Below are 24,974 nucleotides of genomic sequence, written 5' to 3' on the forward strand. Positions count from 1 at the left end.
AATTGTGTGGTGATGGACAGGATTTGCTTCTGTTTGTGCACATGTTATGATTGACAGCCACTAGCACTGGTTTGGTCTATTACATTGACCATGAATAATTAGAATTGGTCCTGGACAATCAACCCAAGGCTCCCCTGCAAGTGTCCCATGGCACTTGAAGAAGCTGAGAAGTATTTTAAATCAATGGTTTACCCCAGCAGACAAAAAAGGAACAAGGTTTAAATACACAGGTGTATTGTGCTTGTTTTGCACCAATGATAGCTTATAGTTAAGCTGCAGTCACTACACCCGGAGTGGCTATTAAATTACACACTATTGATATCCATAGCAAACTAATTTCAACTTAAGTGCACAGAAAGAGTACTTTTACACGGGTGGTCTTCAGTATGCCAACTGTCAGGATCCTGGCGCACAGTATACCGGCGCCGGAATCCCGACACCCAGCATACCGACAGATACTCTCCCTTGTGGGGGGGTCCACGAACCCCTGGAGGGAGAATAAATAGCGTGGCGCACATAGCGCGCCACCATGCCTGCAAGGGGCTCCTTTGCGCTCGCCACGCTGTCGTTATGCCGGCGGTCGGGCTCCCGGCGCCGGTATGCTGGTCGCCCAGAGCCCAGCCGCCGGCATACCATACTACACCCCTTTTACACATGAATGGGCAAGTGATGGGATTCCATAGTGAGCCTGCTACAGAGCTCAGGAGACAAATGCACACAGCAGGCAGACTGGATCTATTATTATTATTTAAAATCAACAACATATCACATAGTGCTGTACGTAGAAGTAATCCCAATACAAATAATACACTACAGAAAAGTAAAGATGGCACTGCTCAAGTGAGCCTGGTGTGGGATGGGGTGTAGATCATAGGGTCAACCACACTTAGGTCGACAGTCATTAGGTCGACCACTATTGGTCTACAGTGACTAGGTTGACACCTGAAATAGGTCGACATGAAAAACGTTGACATGGTTTTTTTTTTTTTTTTAAAGAAATATGGTGTTGTTTTCTTCGTAAAGTGACTGGAAACCCCAATTAGTGCACCGTATTCACTCGCCATGCTTCGGGGCAAGGTACCTCGCTCCACTACCGCTGCACTTGGCACAGGTTACTATTCCCAATCGTAATCGACGTGGATCGTAAGGTATGAAAAAGTAAAAAAAAAAAAAGAAGGGTAGGGAAAAACTCATGTCGACCTAATGCATGTCAGCTTACCGACGCCAGGATCCCAGCGGGGAGGGGAGAGTGCAGCAAGCCCCTTGTGGCCTTGCTGCGCTCGCCACGCTGCGGCTCGGTGGACACCCATGAGTGGAAATAGTCCCTGTTGGTCGGCATGCCGACCATCGGGATAGTGAGGGGTCGGGATGGTGGAGGTCATGTGACTGTCGGTCTCCCGACCGCCGGTCATATGAATACCACCCCCCACAGTAGTAGTGTCTCTTATACACATAATGCCCCCATTAAAAGGAGGGGAGTATAGAGAGGAGGAGTGCTGTACTTATACGGGAGATCAACAGGTATATTGGAGACTGCAGATCTGCCACTTCAAGCTGCCAGCACCGCTGCCTGTTATACAACTTCATGGGTACAGCGGGGAGGAGAGAAGAAGGAGGGAGCCAGAGGGACCTGACATGGGGAGCCACGCTTCACGCTGCAGGCACTGTTGCGTACAGTTTGACAGGCACAGCAGCAGCAGCAGTGTAGCAGAGCAGGGAGAGCACCTGTCCAGCCCATTGTCTCCCTGCAATACATTCCTTTGCAGAGTGTGTTGCGCCGGCCCTGGTTGCCATTTTCCAGAATATTTCTGGAATGCATCTTTCTGCCATTATACTTGTTACACCTGGCACCTGCTCTCCCCTTCTGTCACCCCCCCCCCCCCCACACACACACACTCCTCCTGAAATAGTTTCATACCTCCCCTTCTATCACCTCTCCCACCCTCAACCTCTCCCTGCCTGCCCCTCTCTCCTGTAACCCCTCCCTCATGTCATTTATCCTGCTCCCCCCCCCCCCTCCTCCTCCTCATGGTCTCCCCTCCTGTTACCGCTGCTGCTCTTTCCACCTGTCACCTCTCGTGCATTCCCCTCCAGTCACCTCTACTGCTCTCTCTTCTCCAGTCATTAATATCGGGCATGGCACAGCTACACGCTAAAATAGCCTAGCGTGAACAATACCTTGAACACTAGTGTTAATTTTAGTTACATATCCTGACTGTTTAATTACTAGATGGTTAAAATGCTTTCTAACATACGGTCCATTGAGACACCGTATATACTCACTGAGCAGTCAATAAGGCAAAATTGCAGATATTCCAACAGAAAAATAAATAAATAAAATGAAAAAAGGTTACAAAATTCTGAGGACATAACCACAAAACAAAAAAACGGAGGGAAAAAACTCAGTATGCAAAGCTTGGGGCAATTTGGAATACATCACTGGTGACTCCCACAATCTGTTTTCAAAGTGTTCATTGTTCCCTCGCTTCTGTAAATACAGAAAGTGATTTGATGGGAAAAATAAAAAATAAATAAAAATAGCCCCATCAAAAAACAACATCATACAAGACAGCATGAGAACACGCTTGTTTTTGCAAAGACAAGTGTATTTTAAAGGAATACAGATAATATTTTATATAATCTGAATTTATATTTACCCATAACTTGCAGCTCTGCATTTAAATAGCGAGACTCTTTTACAGAAAAACAACAACAACAACTTTTGTCTCTTTTCTTGGTCTAGGTGGGCGGCCAGTTATAAGAAAGTATGTTCCAAACATATGCTTTCTGGGAGGGACCAAATGTTGGGCAGTGAGAAGATAACCAAAGTACAGGTTATTGTATAATTAGTGAAGCCAGGAACACATACACTGAAGTCCCTTGGACATAGCAAAGCTGCATGAGGATTTTTTCCAGGTACTCAGCCAGTACTTGCAGATGAACACAAATCACCTGTCATAATTTTTCTCCAATGACTACTTTCTCAAGTTTACTCACTGCACACTGAGAGCTCCTCATAGCAGATCCCAGAGTAATAAAGCAGAGATGACAGAAATCACAGTTTAACTGTACATTTATCACTCAATATCCACTATTGGGAAACCTGAACATGGGTTTGTTTAGGAGAATGCACACTACATTCAATCAATGTGAGGGATCTGCCGTGGTCACCACCAACATGTCACATCTGCTCCTTGGTTACTATGCCAGGTTCATGAAGTAGGATGTTCCTTGTATCGTTTGAGGTTAATAGGGATGTTCTCTGTATTGTATAGTGTTCACTAAGCTGCTCTGTATTATCTATCTTCCCCTAAAATTCTTGCAGTTGTTGTGGCCCCAATCTAACATAGCATGTTGCTTTGGCTTTGCCCAACACCCACTGTGGCTAAAGATAATGGTGTGCCAAGACAGTCTACTTGTGTTGGCCCCGCCTACCATTTATTTAATGCCACATGTGCATGCCCAAATTTAGAACTTTTTCCAGGGTCAGTTTAAGTTCCCAATCTTCCCCTGGACACAGTACACCTGAATACATAGTTTTCCAGGGCCGTATGTTTAAAAGGTATTTTCCCCTGACACACCAGCAGGGGCGAATTGGCCACAGGGCTTACCAGGAAGATTCATGGTAGGCCATTGTATCTGTGGGGCCTGTTTTGTGTGTGGTCATGTGCCCCACCCCCCACATGCCAGGCAGCCCACTGCACTCAGTACACTGTATTGTCCCCATTAATTCTGTTATTCCATCTCTGCAGAACAGCAACTGTTATCCAGTGATGCTGCCATGGATACACTATTTTATACCTCGAGCTGCCCATGTCACACCACTTCAACCAAATTTTACAGGGCCACTTTTAGTTCCCAATCTGGGGTGTCTCAGACACAACTGCAAATGACGCAATAAAGGCTGCAATTGCGTACAATCAGGCCCTACGAGGAGGGATCCTGCCCCCACCACAGACTCCACCCCTCATCAGACCGCACCCCGATTAGGGCTGCTTCCATAAATTTCCCGGGATGCGTTTCCGTCCAATCCACCCCTACACAACAGTGATTCTAAGATAGAATGTCCTAGATTGACCCTGCAAAGAAAAAAGGAAGTTCTTTCAAATAGTAAAACCATGCTATATTCATTTGTGACGTAACAAGTTCTGTGCAAATGCGTGCACTGAATGCAAACAAAAAGGAGTTAAAACCAATCAAGATACAGCTCAGGGCCAGTAAAAAAAAAAAAAAACACCCGCCACTGATTAAATCACACATGCTAGTTTAATCATCAACAGAATCTGGCAGTGCATCTTCTTAAAATAGAGTGTTTAAATCAAACCAACTGAAAAACAAAAATCAGAACACTACAAGAGCCAAGGTGACCATACATACCTTCACAGACAATATCTTCCAATTTGGCAGATTTTTTTTCAACATTGGCCCTCCATCAGAGTGTCCCGCCAAAAGTATGAATATGTTACAAAATGTAAGTCCAATGGACAAATAATCTGTTTGGCAGATTGACTTCAACTGCAATGTTAATATAAGTAGGCCCAATACTTCCTATTGTTCTATTAACATGAGTTATAATAAAAAGAATGGTAAAATATACTGCAAAAGGGAAAGAGCAGCAACCAAATGTACAACTATAAAAATGAGAAGCAGAGAACTGCATTATGTTAAAACATTAATTATTTGGGTTTAACCAGCTCATTTAGGAAATATTGGTTTGACATTTTGCTTCTAGCAAAACACAAGTCAATGGAACATATTGATGACCACTACAATCCTGCTGTCACACAAAATGCTTTTCTGCAGAAAAACAGGGTTAACCAATTACTAAAAAGATTACCATCACAGTATTTATTGCATGGCATCGGCTTTATCAAAGGAAGAATAATCCTCTTTATGGCATTATATTTTTAGTTTAAGCACCAAGAGGTTTGTCATTGCAATCTGGTAGCACATAATTCTGCTTTAGATATAGTACCATAAAAACCAGATACATTTTTCATCAATGGTACCAAATATTATTATACATTACATTTACTCAAATACAAGAACACCCTTACTACTAACTGTTTCTCAGACTAATTTGGTTCCACTAAATACACAGGGTACAGACAAAAATTATCTATCACGCGATAACCAGAAAATGTTTGCCATTAATCTCAAATAAGCCAGAACACACACAGATGCTGTCAAACAACCTTCGCCCCAGGCACAGATAATGGTATTTGAGCAGAGTCTGATAAAACGTACAGCAAGCATAGCTGCCTGATCAGGACGTGTGCTGAATAAAGCAATATCTCCATGAATCTATACTAATGTTGTGTCCGCTTGTTTGTCACTAGTTGAACTGGTTTTCATAAAAACTGCATACATTTCTAATGGAATCTCCTGGAAAGAACTTTCACTTTATTTTATCTTGATCAGTCAGTCAAAGCTGAGCAATAAACAAAGACAAAATGTATTGCCATCATCAATGCAAGAGATAGCAGCAACTCATGGTTATGCAAATGGGTTATCCTTGGGTGTACTGAATGTAAGGTTGACAGTGTCTAGATAGAGATTTAATATGTCGACATGCACTAGGTTGACACAGAAAAAAAAATAAAAAGGAAACATGACAATGATCAACACGTTTGGTACCCCAAAAGTGAAAAAAGTAGAGTATTTGTGTGTCGAACATTGTCATATCGATCTTTTGTACCGGTCTACCTTTTCCATTGTCTAGATTTTACATGTCAACCCTTTTACTGTAGATCAGATCCACAACCTAATCCTTGTACCAAACAAAGTGTATTCATTACTTACTAGGGGTCTATTTTTTCTAAGCCTTGGATGGAGATAGTCACTGGAGATAAAGTACCAGCCAATCTGCTCCTAACTGCTATGTCACAGGCTGTGTTTGAAAAATGACAGTTAGGGGCCGATTCGCTGGAGATAAAGTACCAGCCACTTTATCTCCATCTAAAGGGGGGTACACACGGAGAGATCAGTGCTTAAATTCTAAGCAATCTGACTAGATTGCTTAAAAGTTAAGTACGGATCTCTCTGTGTGTATGCCCCACAGCAATAGTGATGCGTGCCCCCGTGCGTCGCTATCGCCGGTGCTAGATTGGCCTGCCCCCCCCCCCCCCCCACCCCCCCTCACTCAGCACACATCGCGCTGTGCTGAGCAGGGGAAGAGATGTTTGCCGAGTGGTCACCGATAGACTGCTCAGAACACATCTCTCCCCGTGTGTACGGGGCTTTAGGCTTAGTAAATAGACCCCTGACAAACAGGTATACTTATTTCTCACTGACAAATTTTAAAACGGGTTCAGTATGATTTACTGATGGACACAATACCGAAGGTTATAATCCCGACAGCCATTGACCTACAGTCAAAATACAGATATGTTCAAAAAGCCGACAGTCAGAATAGACATTTGAAATGTCGACATAGGCACCGTCTAAGTGTTCCGCGTCTGCTCGCCATGCTTCGGGCACTGTGCCTTAAGACACTATTATATTTCCCTTCCAGGTCCACTGGGATGGCAAAGTATGAACAAGTCTGTTTTGGGGCAAAAATTCCTGAAAAAAATGCATGTCTGCATTTTGCCATGTAGGCATTTCAAATGTCTTTATTCTATGTCGGCATAACAAATGTCGGTATTTTGACTGTGTGTCAATGGCTGTCGGTATTATGGCTGTCGGTATTGTGTCAGTCAGTAAATCAACTGCTACCCTTTAAAACAGGTGGAACGAACTACATTTCACTTGTGATTCTGCAAGGAGACATAAAAAACGTGGACCAAGTTTGAGAACCTGTGATGTAGAAGATGCAGTGCTCTATCCTCTTGAATACCTAAATAATCTATTAGCGCCAGGATTACCCCCACATCCGATAACCTTGCAAGCTGGTGTACCAACAATACGGAGAGACTTGAATCAGACATAAATTGTGCACTAGGATGCGACTGACTGAAAATTAAATCTCTTCAAAGAAACGTTAAAAGCTACTATATTGACAGGTTGCGGTAAAGGCGAAAATATTTATTCCTCGAATCCCCAATAACGGTTCCTTCCAGTTTAATAGACTTTAACGTCTGCTTTGCCATGACAATTAATGCAAGGTCAGACACTATGTAAAGTAGAGGTGGAGAGAACCGCTGCTTTTCACATGGACAGCTTTTATGTAGCTTGTTCGAGTCAAAGGCATTTATATTTGCAGTCAAAGGGAAATCGGCATGTTTTACCGACAGACGCGATGCCGGCTGTCAGTATACCGACAGCGGTATCCCTTCTGTAGGAATCCCGAAGCAGGATCGCTGCGCCCGCGTCACTTTCGGCACAGTGACTCACTTCACTCGCACAGGCTCTATTCCAACAAAGATGGTGGCGTGGGGCCACCAATGGAGTGGAAATACCCTGCGGAGGTCAGGATTCCATCCGGCAGTATTTCACTTGCTGTCGGGATTCAAATGGTCAGATGGGGTGGAACACCAAGCTCATTTGTTGGCTCACTTCTGCAGTTCTCTATCTATGCCTGGACAATTAACAAGTCAGCAGTTTCAGCAGGGTACACAAACAAGCTGGTAAAACTTCACAGTTCAAACATGGAAACAGGTTTGTGATGCAAAAACTCCATATGCCAAGCCCCTCAAGTAGGCTACTACGTATAGTTAACCACTTAAAAAAATAAGTGTGCAAAAGAACACCATAACATGCTAAAAAGGCCTAAACTGACAATAATTAAAACCGTTATAAATTTTCTTACATCAGACCCAATAGTTTTCTACATAATCAAAACCAGTTGGGTCTCCAAGTTTATCCATACCAGATAGGACATCAGCCATTACAGATGAAGCCACGAAGATCTAAAAATCTTTTTTGTATTGTGGCTACTGAACATTTCACAGAAAAATGTCAGATTCTACCTGTGCTACACTGGAAACATGTAGCAAGGTCTAGTGCAGGCATGTCAAACTCAAAATCTCAAGTGGGCCAAACAATCAAGGTCTAAAGCCAAGTACATACTATACAATTATTGGCCCGATTTGCCAATAACTGGGAGAATGACCAAAGTTATTGTATAGTGTGTACAAACGATTGTTTCGGCATTTCGCTGAAAACTCTGAAAAATCTTACCCACACACACACACATTCGATTTTCCGATCGGTCATCCCAAATCAAAAGTCTCAGCCACAATTTCTCGATATCGAGCAGTGTGCGCGCATTCTCAATAATCTGCCCATATTTCCTATGTTTTCCTGTCACTAGGTCATCCTCCTTGTGGGCGGACATATGCAAATGCAGTGTGATGTGACAGGGGGAGGAGCTTAAATGCAGTTTTGAAAGGTTAATTAGAAAAACCAACAATAAAGTATAATTAAAAGAGATGTCAAGTATCAGGAAGAATATAACTTTAATAGTGTGAGCTGGGAGCTGTGTTATTCCACCACATACTGTAAATCACTGTGTGGTCCCCTCTCCTCTACAATACATATCAGTGTGAGTTGGTAAAATGTGTCACTTCCAGCCCCCCTCTGTCCAGCCACATACCCCCTCTTGCTCCTTGTGTCCCCTCCAGCCACAAGCCCACTGTGCCTCCTGTGTTTATTCAGCCTCAAACCCATGTGCCAACCCCCCTCCAATGAACTGTACCTTCTTCAGTGAGGATGTTTTTCTATCCAGTTTCCAGAAGAATCCTCCTGCAATTAGGGTAGTTGTGTACACACACACACACACACACACACACACACACGGTGTGACACCTTCAGGGAAGTGGCAGAGCTTTGCAAAGGCAGCTTGGCATGCGCAGCTGCTCCCGCCATGGACATTTCCCCATCTCTATCACTATCTTCTTGCGCATGTACAGAACGTTGAATGCTGACTGATCGGAGCTAAGCTCTGATTACGGCAGACTGGTTAACAGTAACCCATCTGGTGGTGGTGGCCCGCATTCCATTGCTTTTAAAAAAAGTAAACCTGGGCAGCAAAAGGATGCGTTGTTGGTCGCATGTGGGGCGCAAATTTGACTGGTCTAGTGAGATGAGATTCCACCGGTTTTAGGCTTATGGGCGATTGCCATGTGGTGTTTTCTCCATGTGCGCAATACACCCAGCATGCCAACAAGGGACAGTCTAGGGGAGCAGTAGCGGCTCTGTTATGGTGTGGGCTTTTTTTTCCCTCTCAGGTGGCATGTATTAACCCCGATACATCTGCAGGCATCACTGACTGTTGGGACACTACATAACCATCCATACAAATGATTTGCCCCCATTCATGTCATGTATTCACTCAGATGGGAGTGAGCTCTTTCAGCATGACAATGTGTCACCGCACCAGTCCCTACCCACCAGATTATGACTAGAGTCACTATCCCCTGAGTTGGCACCCTTGCTCCACAGATTTGGACCCAACAGATGACATATGGGATGCAGTTCAAGGTGCCATCAAAGGCAGTATTCCACCACTGGCAAATATTAATGAATTCTGGACAATTATCCTTGAGGTATAATGTACGCTATCTACACAGTACTTCATAGTTATCAAGGCGTTCAAGCCTGTCGTGTTGCTGCTGTAATCTGAGTAAAAAGACCTACTAGTTACATCTAAGTTTTTCTGGCACGGAAGTGTAAATACTTATTTAATTTAAAAGAGGTGTCATGTGCCAGAAATACATATAAAAAAAAATAAAATTAAAAAAATAAAAATAAATGATGGGCACCCCAACAAATTTTTGGTCCTGATCATGCATAAGCCTGCTCTGACGGCAGAGACCGGCGGAACAGTGCTCAAAAAGATTCTTCAGTCCCCCTCCTTTCCACTTTTATACTTGGCACATGCGCTCCACTATGCCAACTGCACACAGCATTCTCGGGCACAAAATGGGCATGTGGTGTTGACTGTCGCTGACTGTTACATCACAGCTCGATGGAGGGCCAGAATGTTTCCTCCTTAAAACACAGGGGTACAGAGGAGAGCACAATTACATTGGATGTAACTGTGTCAGTGAAAATCCATCTGCTCACGGTCGCAACCCCTTTATGTGGTAAACGTAAAGAAATATCCATATAGTGTCTAAAATGCAAATGGCCCCTCTCTATGGGCAGCCCCGATTACAATGCCAAGCTTCCGTCATGATATAGCAACAAATATTACATTACACACACACACTCACACACCTGTAAACTTGTGTTACAATATCAGAAGAGCTTTTTTTATGTAATAAGCGTTTAATTACTGGAATAAAGAAATAAAGCTTACCTTTAAAATCTTTATTTCTTTGCCAAGAAGTATCTGAGATTTTGATAAGTTCTTCTTATTGATGCTTTTAACAGCCACCTCCCAGTCTGTTTTCTGTAGGGGAAAAAAACATAATAAAATCATGTGCTGTAAATGAAGCAACACAACAGTAATAAGTAAATACTGTGTGACTTGTTGCAGCGCTTAGAAACCTTGCCACTGACTAGATTTCCATACAGATTGTTGTGCCTTGTCATAAGCATACATTTCGACAAATTTTAACACACTTATGCAGGTATCAAGTTCGTCCCGGGGGCCAATTAGGCCACTGTTTTTAGCATCTGAAACATTTACCATTATCTCTCGAAAATACATAAGATCCGTGAAAAGTCACAAACCTTATGTATTTTCACGGCCGTTTTTGCGGATTTGGTTTCGCCTGACAAAATCCCAGATAAGCGCTGGAATCGGGTCTAATTTGTTAGCCCCGTCGCCGGTAACTGCTAAATGGGTGCCGGCCATACACTTTCAAAAACAGAAACAGCTTGCAACAAACAAAAAAAATATATATATATATATTTTTTTTTTTAAACCGCTCCCCCCCTCAAAGAAATAATAAGTGAACATGGAGGGGCTGATAAAGAAATAAAATAGTACAACACAAGTCAGTTTTGCGGATGGATCTTGAGTGATTTCACATGCTTCGGGGTTGATCATACCCGCAACTATATACAAACCACTTGCAGATGAAGGGCCGTCACTGGGCACTAATGGGGTGTATGCACACAGGCAACATTTAGCAAGGGCATGTAAAGAGAATTGCAAGCTATGCAGTTTAGGGTACGCCCATGTTTAGTCCAATGCGCACTGAAAATGACATCTGTGAAACTGGATGGACTCATTGCAGTTGCATAGCTGTGTAACTCAGCAATCAATAAAATATCTGCATTTATTTCCAAGCTTGCAATAAGAGCATAATTACAGTAGACTTGCAATAAGCTTTACAGTCTGTAAATTACCAATTATTAGTATCGCACAAGAAACTAAAAAGGAAAACTATTAATCTCTGAGCAGTTGTTTATAAATGTTCTGCAACATTTTTATGCTGCAACATTACATAAACTGAGTTTGGCAATAAGAGTAAGGCCTTGTGGAACATGCCAAAACACAATGGGTTACCTAAGAACACAATTTCATAATAGTTTATTAAAACAAAAACTTTAGCATATCCTCAATGTATCAAAAGAAGTACTGTTAAAGATGCTTTATTGTGACCAGCTGACCTTACACTGCACGACACGAAACAGGACAGAAGTAACGGCACAATAATCAGAGCAGCGCTACACCAGTGGTTCCCAAACTCGGTCCTCAAGAACCCTCGACAGTTCATGTTTTCCAGGTCAACTAGTAGGTGCACAGGTGGGATGTGATATGCATGCCCAGCGGTCATAAAGCAGACAGCGGCATCCCGAAAGGAGTTCGGTAAGTAAATTTACCCATCCATCCTAATCCACAATCCCCGCAGCCTAAGCCTAACCCGCAGCCTAACTCTAGCCCTCCCTTAAACGCAGCCTAACCCTCCCTGGTGGTGCCTAAAACTAACCCGCCTCCCTGTAGCCTAACCCTCCCTGATTGTGCATAAACCTAACACACACACACACCGCCTGCGGCCTAACCCTAACAGCCCCCAGCATACTTACGATCAGGATTCCATCGTCTGCATTTTAAAGTGATGTTGATATTCCGATGACAGGCTTCAGGCGCCGTGATTTCAAATGCCGGCATCCTGAACATATACCCACAGGTGTATTCATTACTCACTGACACATTTTATATGATCTACAAGTGGAGTTAATCATTTCACTTGTGAATCTGTGAGGAGAACTGGAAAATGTGAAGTGTTGGGGGTCCTTGAGGACAATTTGGGAACCATTGCACTACACCGTGGGATAGATTCTATTCTACGCAATGTTAATAGTACCGGGAAGGAGGTCCCAGAGCCATTCAATTGTCCTCATCACTAGTCGGGAGATGCCAGTTCTCGCACCTTAAACCAGATGTTTAACCAGGAGAACCGGCATTCTCAAACTTAAGTGCCTGCCACTATGCTGTCTGCGCCACACTAAAGACAGAAGACACCATCACGGACTAGTTTAGTCGGATTTCTGTCGGATTTCTCCTCCAGTCGGGCATAACATTGCGATCAACTGAATAGCTCCGGGACCTCCTTCCTGGAGCTATTAACATCACGCAGAATTGAATTGAGCCCAAGGTTTGCTTGCAATCTCAATTCAGAGCTTATTTTGGCTGAACAATGGTTTGGTTTTCAAACCGATGTGATACACCAATCAGAATGATCAAGGCTGTTTTCAAGCTCTGATCGATCATCGTTCAATACCATAAAAATTTGGCTAACTTGTCTGGATGACTATAGCACAGTGTGTGGCCAGCTTATGCAGAGAAGTAAACAAAACCTAGTAAAATATCAAGTGGCTCAAATAGGCAACGATAAGGTACAAAAAAAAAAAAAAAAAGGCACTTAAGGGGAGAAGGTCGGGCTAGATCTGCTATTGAAGGTGGGGAACAACATAATGCCAACATGCATTTTCATTGAAGGCCTTCGAGAAAGATGCCTCATAGCACTGAAACGCATCAGCATTCATGAAGTAAAAGGTCCACCAGCTGATCTAGCCTATCTATAAGGACTTTCCTGCTGTTACAACCCACTGTGTTTCCTTGTTTATTCAGCATTTACACACTAGCTAGATCTACCTAGCTCATCAGCTCTCAGGAGATCTAGCACATAGGTAAGGCAAGCACTGGTCACAGCCGACGGCTTTTACACTATACCCATCATCGGAACTACAACCAATCACCTATGTGTGGACAGTGGGGAGAACTGCTTGTAGCTATATGCCATATTTCAAATTCTCAGCTGGTGGCTTATGATCTCATTTCGTTAACAGGTTTTCTAACCTCATTTTATGTGTAACTTTTTTATGTGTACTAAATATTTACAGTTTTAATAAAACTATTCTACTAAATTGATTACATCAGCTCGGTTTTCCTTTCTTCGTTGACCCAATATTATTTACGGATTGTCCAACAAGAAATAAAAAAAAATTAAAAACATTCACTAAATCTACTACAGCTATTTTTGTAGATCGTACTTCTATATTCCTATATTGTCCCAAGTTTCACTTGTATGGCTTTTGAGAGCATTTAAATAGGAAATACAGCTGACAGTCTTGAATAAGGAGACTTTACCATGAATCCATTAATCAGCACTGACCCGGGTCTTACATAATGGGCGACTTTCCATGCTTTGTCTGACATGGATTCACACACTAAGGACGTGATTGGCTAGTCTACTCCAGCTTCGATAAAACAAGGCACAAAAGTGAATCCTGGTAACAGATCAGCAAAGGCATTTGATGCTGCAACATCAGCAATCAGGCCAGCTGTATCAGCTCTACCTCACATAGGGAATACAAATCCCTAAGTTGCAGTGCTGTCTGTCATTGTACTGTATAGCATGAGAAATGAGCATGCAAAGGATCAAGCAGACATTAGTCAGAACTATGGGAAATGTGACACCACATAATTACAATGAAACTTGAGAGATTTGGCATGCGGCCCTTATGAAAATATGGGATGGAAAACATTGCAGATATCTACACAAGAAAGAAAAAAACACAACAGCTAATATTTAGAAAGGAATTGAATGTTGGGCATATACTCTCATTTTACTGTACCCAACAACTCATCAGACCTGGGGAACGGGGGGGAGAAGTAAATAGGGTCATTTATTTTGGACTTGGACACAAACTGGAATAGTCCCTGTTGGTTGGCATGCCATCCGTCGTGGCTACAATATATATATATATATATATATATATATATATATATATATATATATATATATATATATATATATATATATATATATATATATATATATATATATATTTGCAGTTCAGTCGGCACTCTAAGATTAAATAAACACAACTGGCCTCCGTGCAGCGTTTTCAAAATGTCAGATGCAGTACTCCAAAATAAAACGGCACTGGACGCAAAGAATATGAAAATGAAATGTATTGCAACAACAACAGCTGTTTCAGGGCAGCAGCCCTTTCCTCAAGTTAACAGCAATACTGCCGACAAATGGGGAAAGGGCTGCTGCCCTGAAACAGCTGTTGTTGTTGCAATACATTTCATTTTCAGATTCTTTGCGTCCAGTGCCGTTTTATTTTGGAGATATAGATATATATATATATATATATATATATATATATATATATATATATATATATATATATATATATATATATATATATATAATCTTCAGCAAACATGAGTTCCTGTTTTCTTCATTTAAACAAAGGCAGGAGGACTACTGGTACCACTTTCACACCAGCACCCCCAAACACGGGCTTTTGGCACATGAGCGCGGATAACCCGTGTTCATGTGCGGTGTGAAAGGGTTCCAGGGTTGAAATACCAGGTCCATCCCGGCTCACTGCGCGTTGTGAACAGGAGCAGGGCCGATGCGACCTTTTTCCCGTTCACTCTATGTACGGGAGGTGCTTGGAGATCATGTGATCTCCAAGCGCCACTGACATCAGCAACCCGGCAAAACCCGGGCTGCTGACTGCGGCGTGAAAGGGCATCTGCGGTGGGTCGCACCCTGGGAGGTTCCGTGTCAGGCTCAGGTGGTGTAAGTATTCCCAAGTGTCGTGGTTAAAGCTAAATATTTTATCCACACTTTAACTACTTCTCAGCCTCAAACACAAAAAAAAATAACTTTTTATTCTAGAAGCCAATTTGCTCAGCCAAGGGTCAGGGAGAAAATGTGTTAGAGCACAATAACAGTCACAACTTGTGTAGAACAAAGAACAGTTCACAGCGGGTGCATCTACTCCTAGACTGTGAACAGTAAAGGCCCTTGCAGAATACCCACACAGTTCTCACGCATTACGCTACATGCACAACGATGAAAATGGTTCGTTTGCAACTATTATTTGGTGCCAGCAGAGTACAATGGTTACGAGTGTGAAGATGGATCTGATCAGATAAATAGGAGAACAGGTAACAGGTGTGTATTAGAGACTCTGCCACAACCAGATATTAGAGCTGGAGAAAGGGCTGGAGCCCGGCAGTAGGAGCATTATTACTGCTGGTGCCCAACTTAGTGGAGTGATGGTTCCTCCTGATGATGGCCGGGGCAGTGCTCAACTGCATGCGGCTGGGATAGAACCCTACTCCAGTCTCACAGATGACACAATGGAAAAGATGGCAGCAGCCGCCCAGCCAGCGGTCCCCAAGCGGAGGCAGCAATCCCCGGGGACAGACGGGAGGAGGAGGCCGCCGCTTACCTTCCTGTGCCGCCCTTTAAACACCACGGCAAAGGCTCCATGTCCGATCAGATCCTTCCTGCAGTATTCGAAGTCTCCCACCACCTCCATGGCGAGTCTGCGGGGCTGTCATTCAGTGGCCCCACTGCGCCCGCCCGCTCCGCCGGCGCCCCTCTGCCGAGGGCAAGTCAACGTCAGTCGCGCCCCGAGCTGCAAGCATCCTGTGTGTCCCCCGGGGGCCACCGCTTAGCGACACGTCTGGGTTTCACATGGTTCTCCCGTGCTGGGGGGGAAAGTTACTAGTCAGGGCATTCGTGTGTCTCCAGCCCGGGTTCTGTGTACCGGTGACAGCTCCGTCCCACCCAGTACCGGTAGACCGAACACCGAGTACAGAGAGCAGCTCACACTGCTGCACAACGAACTGGTGATGCCTCGTCCAACACCGCCCATCTCACCCTCAACAGCCAATCAGCAGCCTCAGACCTGGATCCAATCAGTGCGGCCTTGGTAGTCATGCGAAGCGCAGCCAATCGGAGGATCCCCCCAGTGGCTACAGCTAGACTGACATTCTGCTGAATGGGTGTAATAAGGCTGTGCTGTGCCTTGCTAATGCGCTGCTGCTGCTGCTGCTGCTGCTGCTGCTGCATAGGATGCAGGAGGACAGAGACGCATATTATATACATATACATTGTTCTGAGTTATGTTGTGGTGTGTTCTTTACCGCAACTTAATAAGAAATTAGTTCTGATGTTCTAATGTGTGCAGATCTCTGACATTGGAAAGACCCACTTTCCCATACATAAGAAATTACATCATTACCATTCGTATGTACAGCTACTCCATACCAGCCAGTGCAGGAGATCTATTTGGATTAGCAATCCAGAATGTATGCACATGACCCAGAGTCAGGACCGGCAACAGAAATTCTGCGGCCCTTACACTGATATCTTTGGGGGCCCACCCCTCGACCCCCACTTAGGGGAGCACAGTGACATAAGGAGGCAGTGCACTGTCATACAAAAGAGGCACTGTCCCATGATAGGGGACATTCGCAGACTGCACCTTACTGCTAGGTTACAGCCTAGAGACATACCCATGCCAGCCCATAATGCTGGCTGCAGGCCCTCAACCACCAGGTCCTATATAGCAGGGGCTACAGATCTCACTGTTACCGTAGATATATATATATATATATTTAGATATATATATATATATATTTAGATATATATATATATATATATACCACTCCAATAAGAACAGCACTCAGGAGACTGTCAGCATGTACAAAAAATGTATTATGTTCAAATCAGATCGAACGTTTTCGGGACACAGCCCCTTCCTCAGGACCACAGACAATGATCATTGTCTGTGGTCCTGAGGAAGGGGCTGTGTCCCCGAAAACGTTCGATCTTACTTGAACATAATACATTTTTTGTACATGCTGACAGTCTCCTGAGTGCTGTTCTTATTGGAGTGGTATGTGATTTAATGAAATGGACACCAGAGCATTTGAACTTTTTATGTGAGTGCCGGCTGAGTTGGACTGATATATATATATATATATATATATATTTATATTGAAATGTTCTGATTCGCGCACACAGTTGGTTCTCAGACTTGTAAAGGTTACATGCAGTACCTGCTCATCCACTCCAGCCAGGAGTCACAGATTTCTAGAAAGCATCAGAATAAGGAGAGCGCACCAATGAATAATATTAAAAAGTAACACTTTTACTTGTATAAATATCCACGTACATTTAAGTTACAAACATTTCACTTAGCCCCGTTCCCCGATGTCCACCGCTTAATTACAGTTCAATCTCACAGCGATGTCCTTTTCCACGGAGAAACCGTCAGCTCTGTTGCTCAACGGGTGACTGAACTTCGTCCGCAAAGGTAAGCCACGCCCAACGCATTTCATCACAGAAGGACTTCGTCGGGAGCTATCAGGAGCTAGATAGCTCCTGACGAAGTCCTTCTGTCACGAAACGCGTTGGGCATTGCTTACCTTTGTGGACGAAGTTCAGTCACCCGTCGAGCAACAGACCTGACGGTTTCTCCGTGGAAAAGGACATCGCTGTGAGATTGAACAGTAATTAAGCAATGGACATCGGGGAACGGGGCTAAGTGCAACGTTTTTAACATGTACGTGGATATTTATACAAGTAAAAGTGTTACTTTTTAATATTATTCATTGGTGCGCTCTCCTTATTCTGATGCTTTATATATATATATATATATATACACACAAAAAAATACTCCCCTCCTGCGCTATTCTATTATGATATAAGGGATGTGAGAAAAAGTATCCAGACGATACTAATACAACTGGCTGCCTAATTCCACTAAGTTCCCTGTTAGAGGGAACTAAACATAGAAATGGAGTAAGAAATAGAGGAATAGGGCACCCAAGGATTATGTCAACCCCAAAATTTAAAGAACCTCAGAAAATGACACGGTATGATTAGGTCTGGCATTAAAATATAAAAATATACTGTTCATTTAATAATTTATTAAAAAAAATACAGAAGCATACATGGTGTCCATCATATTACATAGTTAACAAGATGCAAATCTCCTGTGTTTTGTGGAAGGGTGCAGATAAACTTCTGCCTGTATCCTTAATCTTCCTTATTGAGTATTTGGAGATAACATCAGAAAACAGAGTAATAGCCCAACGCGCTTCGTCTAATATCAAGACTTCATCAGGGGTGTGTCTAGAATCATAGGACAACTAATCAACTTAGCATTTATATAACCATTACAAATTACAATACACAGAAAAATATGATTAATTAAGAATAATAAAAAGTGAACAGTATAAAAACAATTAAGCAAGACATGGTATAACAGAGCAGTATTATAATCAAACATAGTCACAGAGAGAATGAAGGGAACAGGGAAGAAACATGAAACAAAGAAAGGGGACATCCGAGCGTCATAATTACAAGACAGGACATACCTCTGATCTTTGATAAATAATGACAAAAGAGAACTATTTTGATGAACCCAGACAATCAATCAAGGATATTCATAAGGAAAATTCGATAACCACCATTGTGGTAATATCACTCCAACCTAATTGGAACATATTAATTGAAGTTGTAATCAAATGTGTAAAAAGGCTATTACCAGATTCACATATTTGGGTATTACTCCACATACCTCTAGAGTCGACTACCCAAATTCTAACCATCAATAAAGGAGGTTCAAAAGGATAATGAAGTCGGCTAATTCCAACCCAAAAGAACCTAATGGATCAATTAATTACCATTGATTAGTATTAATGTGTGTAAGGCTTGAACATGAGAAACTAAGAATTTCAAATAATAGCTATTTTTCTAAAAAATGTTGTTAACTATGTAATATGATGGACACCATGTATGCTTCTGTATTTTTTTAATAAATTATTAAATGAACAGTATATTTTTATATTTTAATGCCAGACCTAATCATACCGTGTCATCTTCTGAGCTTCTTTAAATTTTGGGGTTGACATAATCCTTGGGCGCCCTATTCCTCTGTTTCTTACTCCATATATATATAGAGAGAGAGAGAGAGAGAGAGAGAAAGCAATGTCCTTATAGAGAGGGATACATCCACTCCCAATAATAATAATAATAATAATAATAATAATAATCGTGTCACGCCGTAGGACTGTGTTTTCACTAACTCGCTGCTTTGTGAAGGATATGTTAATGTATTTTTGTATATGTCCACTCTCACTTTGCCCTTTGTTTATTATTGTTTATTATTGCACTAATGACTCTTTTCCGCCAGGACCAGCGTGACAGCGCCAGCCGGGACGCCCCGCGGTTGCTAGTTACCAGTGATGTAACTTCCTGGTGATGTAATGGCCACACCTACCGGAAACCCCGCTGGACGCCGGCTCCCGCAGTCCTACGGCGTGACACGAGTCCCTCTGACACATATAAGGTACGTTTGCACTATGTTTTTTTTATTTCTGTTTCACAGCATATTGCCTTGAAAAAAGCGCCCTGCGTGGCGCTGAAACGTTGGCCATAATATGCCACTTACTTGATTTATTGTTTTGAATACATATTTATTTTTCACAAGACCCTTGGAGTGCCGCCTGTTTTCTTTATTATTGGGAGTGGATGTATCCCTCTCTATAAGGACATTGCTTTCTCTATATCTCCACAAAGGAGGGCACCAGGGCAGTTGCTTGTTCATTTGGGGAGTGCCGACCACACCAACTTCCATATATATATATATATATATATATATATATCACAGACAGAGAGTAATGTCCCTGAGATCACCCATGTACAGGTCACAGGTGCAGGTACACTTCCTCCAGTCCACACATGTGCCACCCTATTCTCTACATGCACAGCAGTCTCACAGCTCCCACACAATGGTAATACTCGGGCACCACTGGCGTATCTATAATGGTGTAGCGTGTGTGGTGCACACGAGCCCCTGAGTCAACCGGGGGCCCCCACCGCACGTACTGCATCCATTTTTTTATTACGTACCGCTCCAGAGTCCTGTGCCGATGTTAGCAGCGCTGTGGAGTCACCATGAAAATGGCGCAGCAGCCATTTTCACGGTGTTCTGTGCATGTGGAGTAGATAAATCAGTGGGGAAATGGCGGCTGCGCCATTTTCCAGGTGATCTGCGCATGCGTAGTAGAGTATGAGCCCTCTAGTGCTCTGACTCTCCAGCGCTGCCGGCAGAGAGGGGGAGGCTGCAGAGGGGCCTCCTCTCTTAAAGTGCCCCTGCCGGGCACACTGCTTGGTGCTGTCAGTGATCGATGCACACCTTGGCACACCAATGTGCCCCTCTTATTTTAACTGTGAAGAAAGTGGAGAGAAGTCAGACAGTCTGACACAAACGCACTGAGACAGATAGGCTGACACACATAGAGAGATAGAGACTGGCACACACAGAGACTGTTACACACACACAGAGAGGCAGGGACTGGCACTCACAGAGACTGGCACACTTACACAGAGATGGAGACTGGCACACACAGAGAGGTAATGAGTGGCACACACAGAGAGACACTCTGCGATTCCTTACGCTGTGCAACAATATGCTAATGTAGCAGTCACCGGGATCTGTACTGAGACGCCCACTGGAGGTGTAGCAGATCCACCACTTGTGCACGCAACCATCGGACGCACATCGGGTGATCATTAATCTTCTAAGTAACCCTGTGGCTGCACAGCATGGCCGTTGGAAGTAAGGCGCTGAAGCCGTGCTTACTGTATACGAGATTGCTACACCCATGTTTATGAGTCGCCAATCCCCCATTACCTAACATAGACGTCAATCACTTTGTAAATAAATCTTCACGGTGATCACTGTCGCAAAACCATCGTGGCACATGCGCAGTGCGGCATAGACACATACACAGTGGCAAAAAATCTCTGAATCGGGCCTGTATAGTACTCATTCCTTTTCAGATCATCTCTGTTTCCCCCTTCTCACAATACACGGTTCTAATCCTAATGGGCACAGGACATTGGAACTAATTTAGATATGGATGGGGTTGCTATCACTGCTGCTTCCTGTATGGTAATGTAGCAGGAGGCGTCTATTACAAGTAGATGCCTCCTGCTACAGTAGTGATCCAAGCTGTGTCCAAGGACCAACATCGGATCTCTCACTACCCATTGAGTGGCTTGGTGCACACTGCACCCATGAAGATGCGCAAGCTGTCCATCACTGAAGCCAAGAAATATCCATGCAACCATGGAGATCCCTGGCCTCTTCCCTCACTCTAAATGGTGGCAACATGGTTCTATTTTCACAAGTAACTGCTTAGAGCTGGGAGCGGAGCTGCACCTCAGGCCGTATTACTGCATTGAAAATAGTATCAGGGGAGGCAGCTATGATATGCGTGCCTTGACATGGGCTTAAGGCTCGTCCCCTCAGTGATGCAGATGTAATAGTTACTGCCCCTGGATAGTACTATTCACCACCATACCCACTGGTTCAGGCTGGGCTGGTGTCCTGGAGTGAACATGGCCAAGGTATGTTCATCCTCTCCCGGACCCCCTGTGTAAATCCTAACCTCTAGGTTTGATTGGCAGGAGGGAGGATCTTGGCATAGTTTCTATAGACACAAACTAAGCATCCATGTTCATTCATGCTCTTGCTCTACCAGGTAACTGTAACATTTTATAATACAAGTGCACAGTCTGGAATCTGACATTAGAGTGTCCCAACGGGAATTTGCCCTATACTCCTATGGGCCAGTCCGAGCCTGCGTCTTAAGGTGGGTACACACTAGGCGATATATCGGCCGTTCTCTTGAATGGCCGATATATCACGGGTCCGTCGGCCAATGTGTACGGGAGATATGTCTGTGAACTCCGTCGTTCGCAGACATATCGCGTCGGCCCCGCAGCACAGCCGACGGACAATATATCTACCGATATAATGGCGCGTCGCTGTGTGTGTACGGGCGGCCGGCATTAAACTTGTATTTTGTGAGTGGTGTCACATTTGCATTATTAAAGTTGCACTCTGCATGTGTGTTTAACTATGTCCAAAAGCAAGGCCTCTAAGGACAAGGTGGAGTCTGGGGCTCCTGTACTGGTTTCTTACAGGACCTACTCAGTCAAGTTAGACTCACAAGATTTTATGCAAAATGGGCTTCGGCCCTACCTAATATGATGCCCTAGGCAAGATTTTGGCTGGTGCCCCCTAGCACTGCCGCTAGTTCCTCCTCTGACCCAGCACCCCTTTCCCAGCACGATCACCCCTCACCCATAGTAGTACTTGTTTTTGTGTTCCTACCCCCTACAGTATATTTTAAATATAGGAACAGTGCGCACATTTGGTGCACAGGTTTTTTTATGAAAATGCATCTTATTTGCATTACTATATGGCTAGATTGCACAAGCAGCTTTTGCTGTGACTGTATCTGCAAACAAAATGCTACGTTACAGTGATTTCCACTGTAATGCAGCATTTCATATGCAGATACAGCCACAGTCACACACAGAATATAGGCATGCCACATATCATTTTAATCAGCAGAACCTGCTTGTGCCCCTAGGCATTTGCCTAATTTGCCTATGCCTAGGGCCGGCTCTGGCTTCAGGTGTTATGATGCACCATCACTCAGTATGGTGACTCCAGCACCTGTCCTAGAACCACCATCGGTATCTTCTTTGTCGCAGGTTATGACTCAGTTAGTAGAACCCTTGTCCATGCCTACTCTAACTCTACAACAGGGGTAACCTCAACAGTCTCAGGCTTCGTTGTTGGCCCCCTCTGTGCAACCTCCTTGGATGGACATGTTTTCACAGTCTGTCCAGAGTCTAACTCAGACATCAGTCACTTTTAAAGATATGTTACAGAGCGACAGACCAGGGCCGCTAAAGTGTCCAGACGAGATACACCCTCATCTCAGTCGGCATAGGCCTTGGATTCTGAGATTGATTCTGATCTGGAGGAAGACGATGCCTCAGACTTTGGTTCTTGTCAAGAACAGCGTACTAAGGTGGATATTCCCACCTTAGTCAGATCAGTCAACATTATACTTGACATAGAGGAGGAGGAACCAGCTTCTAGGCCTAAGGGTCCACTCTTTAAGGACAGAGAGTCATTAAGGGGGAGATCCAGCTTACTGAGCTTATGCGTGAGGCCTGGAGTACTCCTAACTGGAAGTTTCAGTTACCAAAAAAGGTGGCTTCTATATATCTTCTCCCAGAGGGAGGATGTACGAAGTGGAAAGTTCCCCCTTCTGTAGATGTTCACATAGTTCGGCTAGTGAAAAGCTATACATTGCCCATACATTCTACATCCCCTATTAAGGATGCAATGGATAGGAAATAGAGATTTTCCTCAGAAGCATTTTTACTCAGGCAGGTACTATTACTTGTCCAGGCATGGCTACTGCTTGGGTAGCAAAAGCCATTGAGGGCTGGGTGGACGCACTGGAGGGCAGTCTCACTGTGGAGTTTACCCGGGAATGGCTTTCATATATTTCTCTTATTTAAGAGGCAGCCTCATATAATAGGGAAGCAGCCCTGGATACAAGAATATTTATTTCCAAGGTATCAGCAACTTCTATAGCTGCTAGAAGGGTGCTCTGGCTTCGCTCTTTGAGGGCCGGCTCCGATTCCAAGAAAGCATTGGAATCATTGCCTTTTACAGGAGAGATTTTGTTTGGCTCTGGGCTAGACAAAATGGTAGCCACTGTAGCAGCTACCAAAACAGTTCCCATAAAGGTAAGTCAAGGACAAAGCATCTTGGGCTGACAGACGTCCGGCTTCAGAACTGGAAGACAAACCCTCTGCCTGCCAGAAGGGGCCTCCATCTGGGAGACCCCACAGTGGGAGGACGACTTCTTCACTTTACAGAGGCTTGACGTCAGACTACCACAGGCACCTGGGTACAGGAAGTGGTCTCTCTCGGATAGGTTCTCACCTTTCAGAGACATCCTCTGCAGCACTTTTGTTGTACAGCCCCTCCAGCAGATCCTTTCAAGGCATTGGCTCTGCAACAGGCCATTCATGCCCTTCTACAGTCAGGAGTTATAATGCCAGTTCCATCACTTTTCAACAATGGACAGGGTTTTACTCCACACTGTTCCTGGTGTGTAAACCAAATGGCTATTTTTGACCCATGCTCAACCTCAATGCTCTCAACAAGTTTATCTGAGTGCCAAGGTTTCACATGGAAACCCTCTGTTCCATTGTCCTGGCATTGGAACCTGGGGATTTTATGGCTTCCCTGGACATTCAGGATGCATTACTGCATGTACAGTACCTATCAGTGCCATCCATCACCGTTACCTCAGGTTTGCAATTCTACACCATCATTATCAGTTTTGGGCACTGCCCTTCTTACTCTCTATGGCCCCTCGGGTCTTTATCAAGATGATGGCAGTCATGGCTGCACATGTCAAGGAATCTGAATTTTCAATTACCTAGACGACCTACTGATCCTGTCTCAGAGGGTCAGCAACAGCATCTCCGTTTGACCATTGCCTGTCTGCAGACGCACGGTTGGATTATCAACTGGAAGAAATCCTCCCTGGCTGAGTTAACGCTATTGGAGTCATTGTTTGAAAAGTCAGTTGGGTGTCTGTTTTTTCCTATCTAATAGACAGGAAGAAACAGACACCCAACCGAGTTTCAAACAATTGAATATCCCCCTGTGAATCCTTTATTGAAGCTATGAGTGCTGCATTTTCACGTGTTTATACTTGCTCTTATAGAGGCACTGGCACGCCTATTAATTAATCAGGAGGCGAAGTGCTTACGAAACGCATTGGGGCGGAGCTTGCTAGACGTCTCGCTTACTCGGTCTCTGCATCTCCCTGTGATCGCTGCGGGTGGCCGGACGGGCTTCTGAACGCAGCGCGGTGTACGGTCCCGGCTTCTGGACACAGCGGTTGATGCATAAGCCTTGTG

The 24,974-nt window shown here is 44.0% G+C and overlaps 1 protein-coding gene and 1 long non-coding RNA gene across 5 annotated transcripts in view; one reads left to right on the top strand and one right to left on the bottom strand.

Annotated features, from left to right (window-relative positions):
• The window catches only part of ULK2 (unc-51 like autophagy activating kinase 2), a 194,424-nt gene extending 178,380 nt beyond the window's left edge, over positions 1–16,044 (bottom strand). For 2 of the 3 annotated variants that reach the window (XM_063954005.1, XM_063954004.1), the window contains exons 1-2: positions 15,598–16,044; positions 10,244–10,336 (exon numbers count right to left, since the gene is read on the bottom strand). In XM_063954005.1, coding sequence (XP_063810075.1) covers positions 10,244–10,336; positions 15,598–15,687 — 183 coding nt within the window. In that variant the 5' untranslated portion in view covers positions 15,688–16,044. Of the gene's footprint in view, positions 1–10,243; positions 10,337–15,597 lie in introns of those variants that run through there. The other variant, XM_063954007.1, reaches the window with a different exon arrangement.
• The window catches only part of LOC135031404 (uncharacterized), a 143,426-nt gene continuing 133,313 nt past the window's right edge, over positions 14,862–24,974 (top strand). For both annotated transcript variants that reach the window (XR_010227126.1, XR_010227120.1), the window contains exons 1-2: positions 14,862–14,939; positions 19,357–19,512. This is a non-coding gene — a long non-coding RNA (uncharacterized LOC135031404). The remainder of the gene's footprint in view (positions 14,940–19,356; positions 19,513–24,974) is intronic.

Source organism: Pseudophryne corroboree, chromosome 2 (assembly GCF_028390025.1).
Source record: "Pseudophryne corroboree isolate aPseCor3 chromosome 2, aPseCor3.hap2, whole genome shotgun sequence".
NCBI lineage: Eukaryota > Metazoa > Chordata > Amphibia > Anura > Myobatrachidae > Pseudophryne > Pseudophryne corroboree.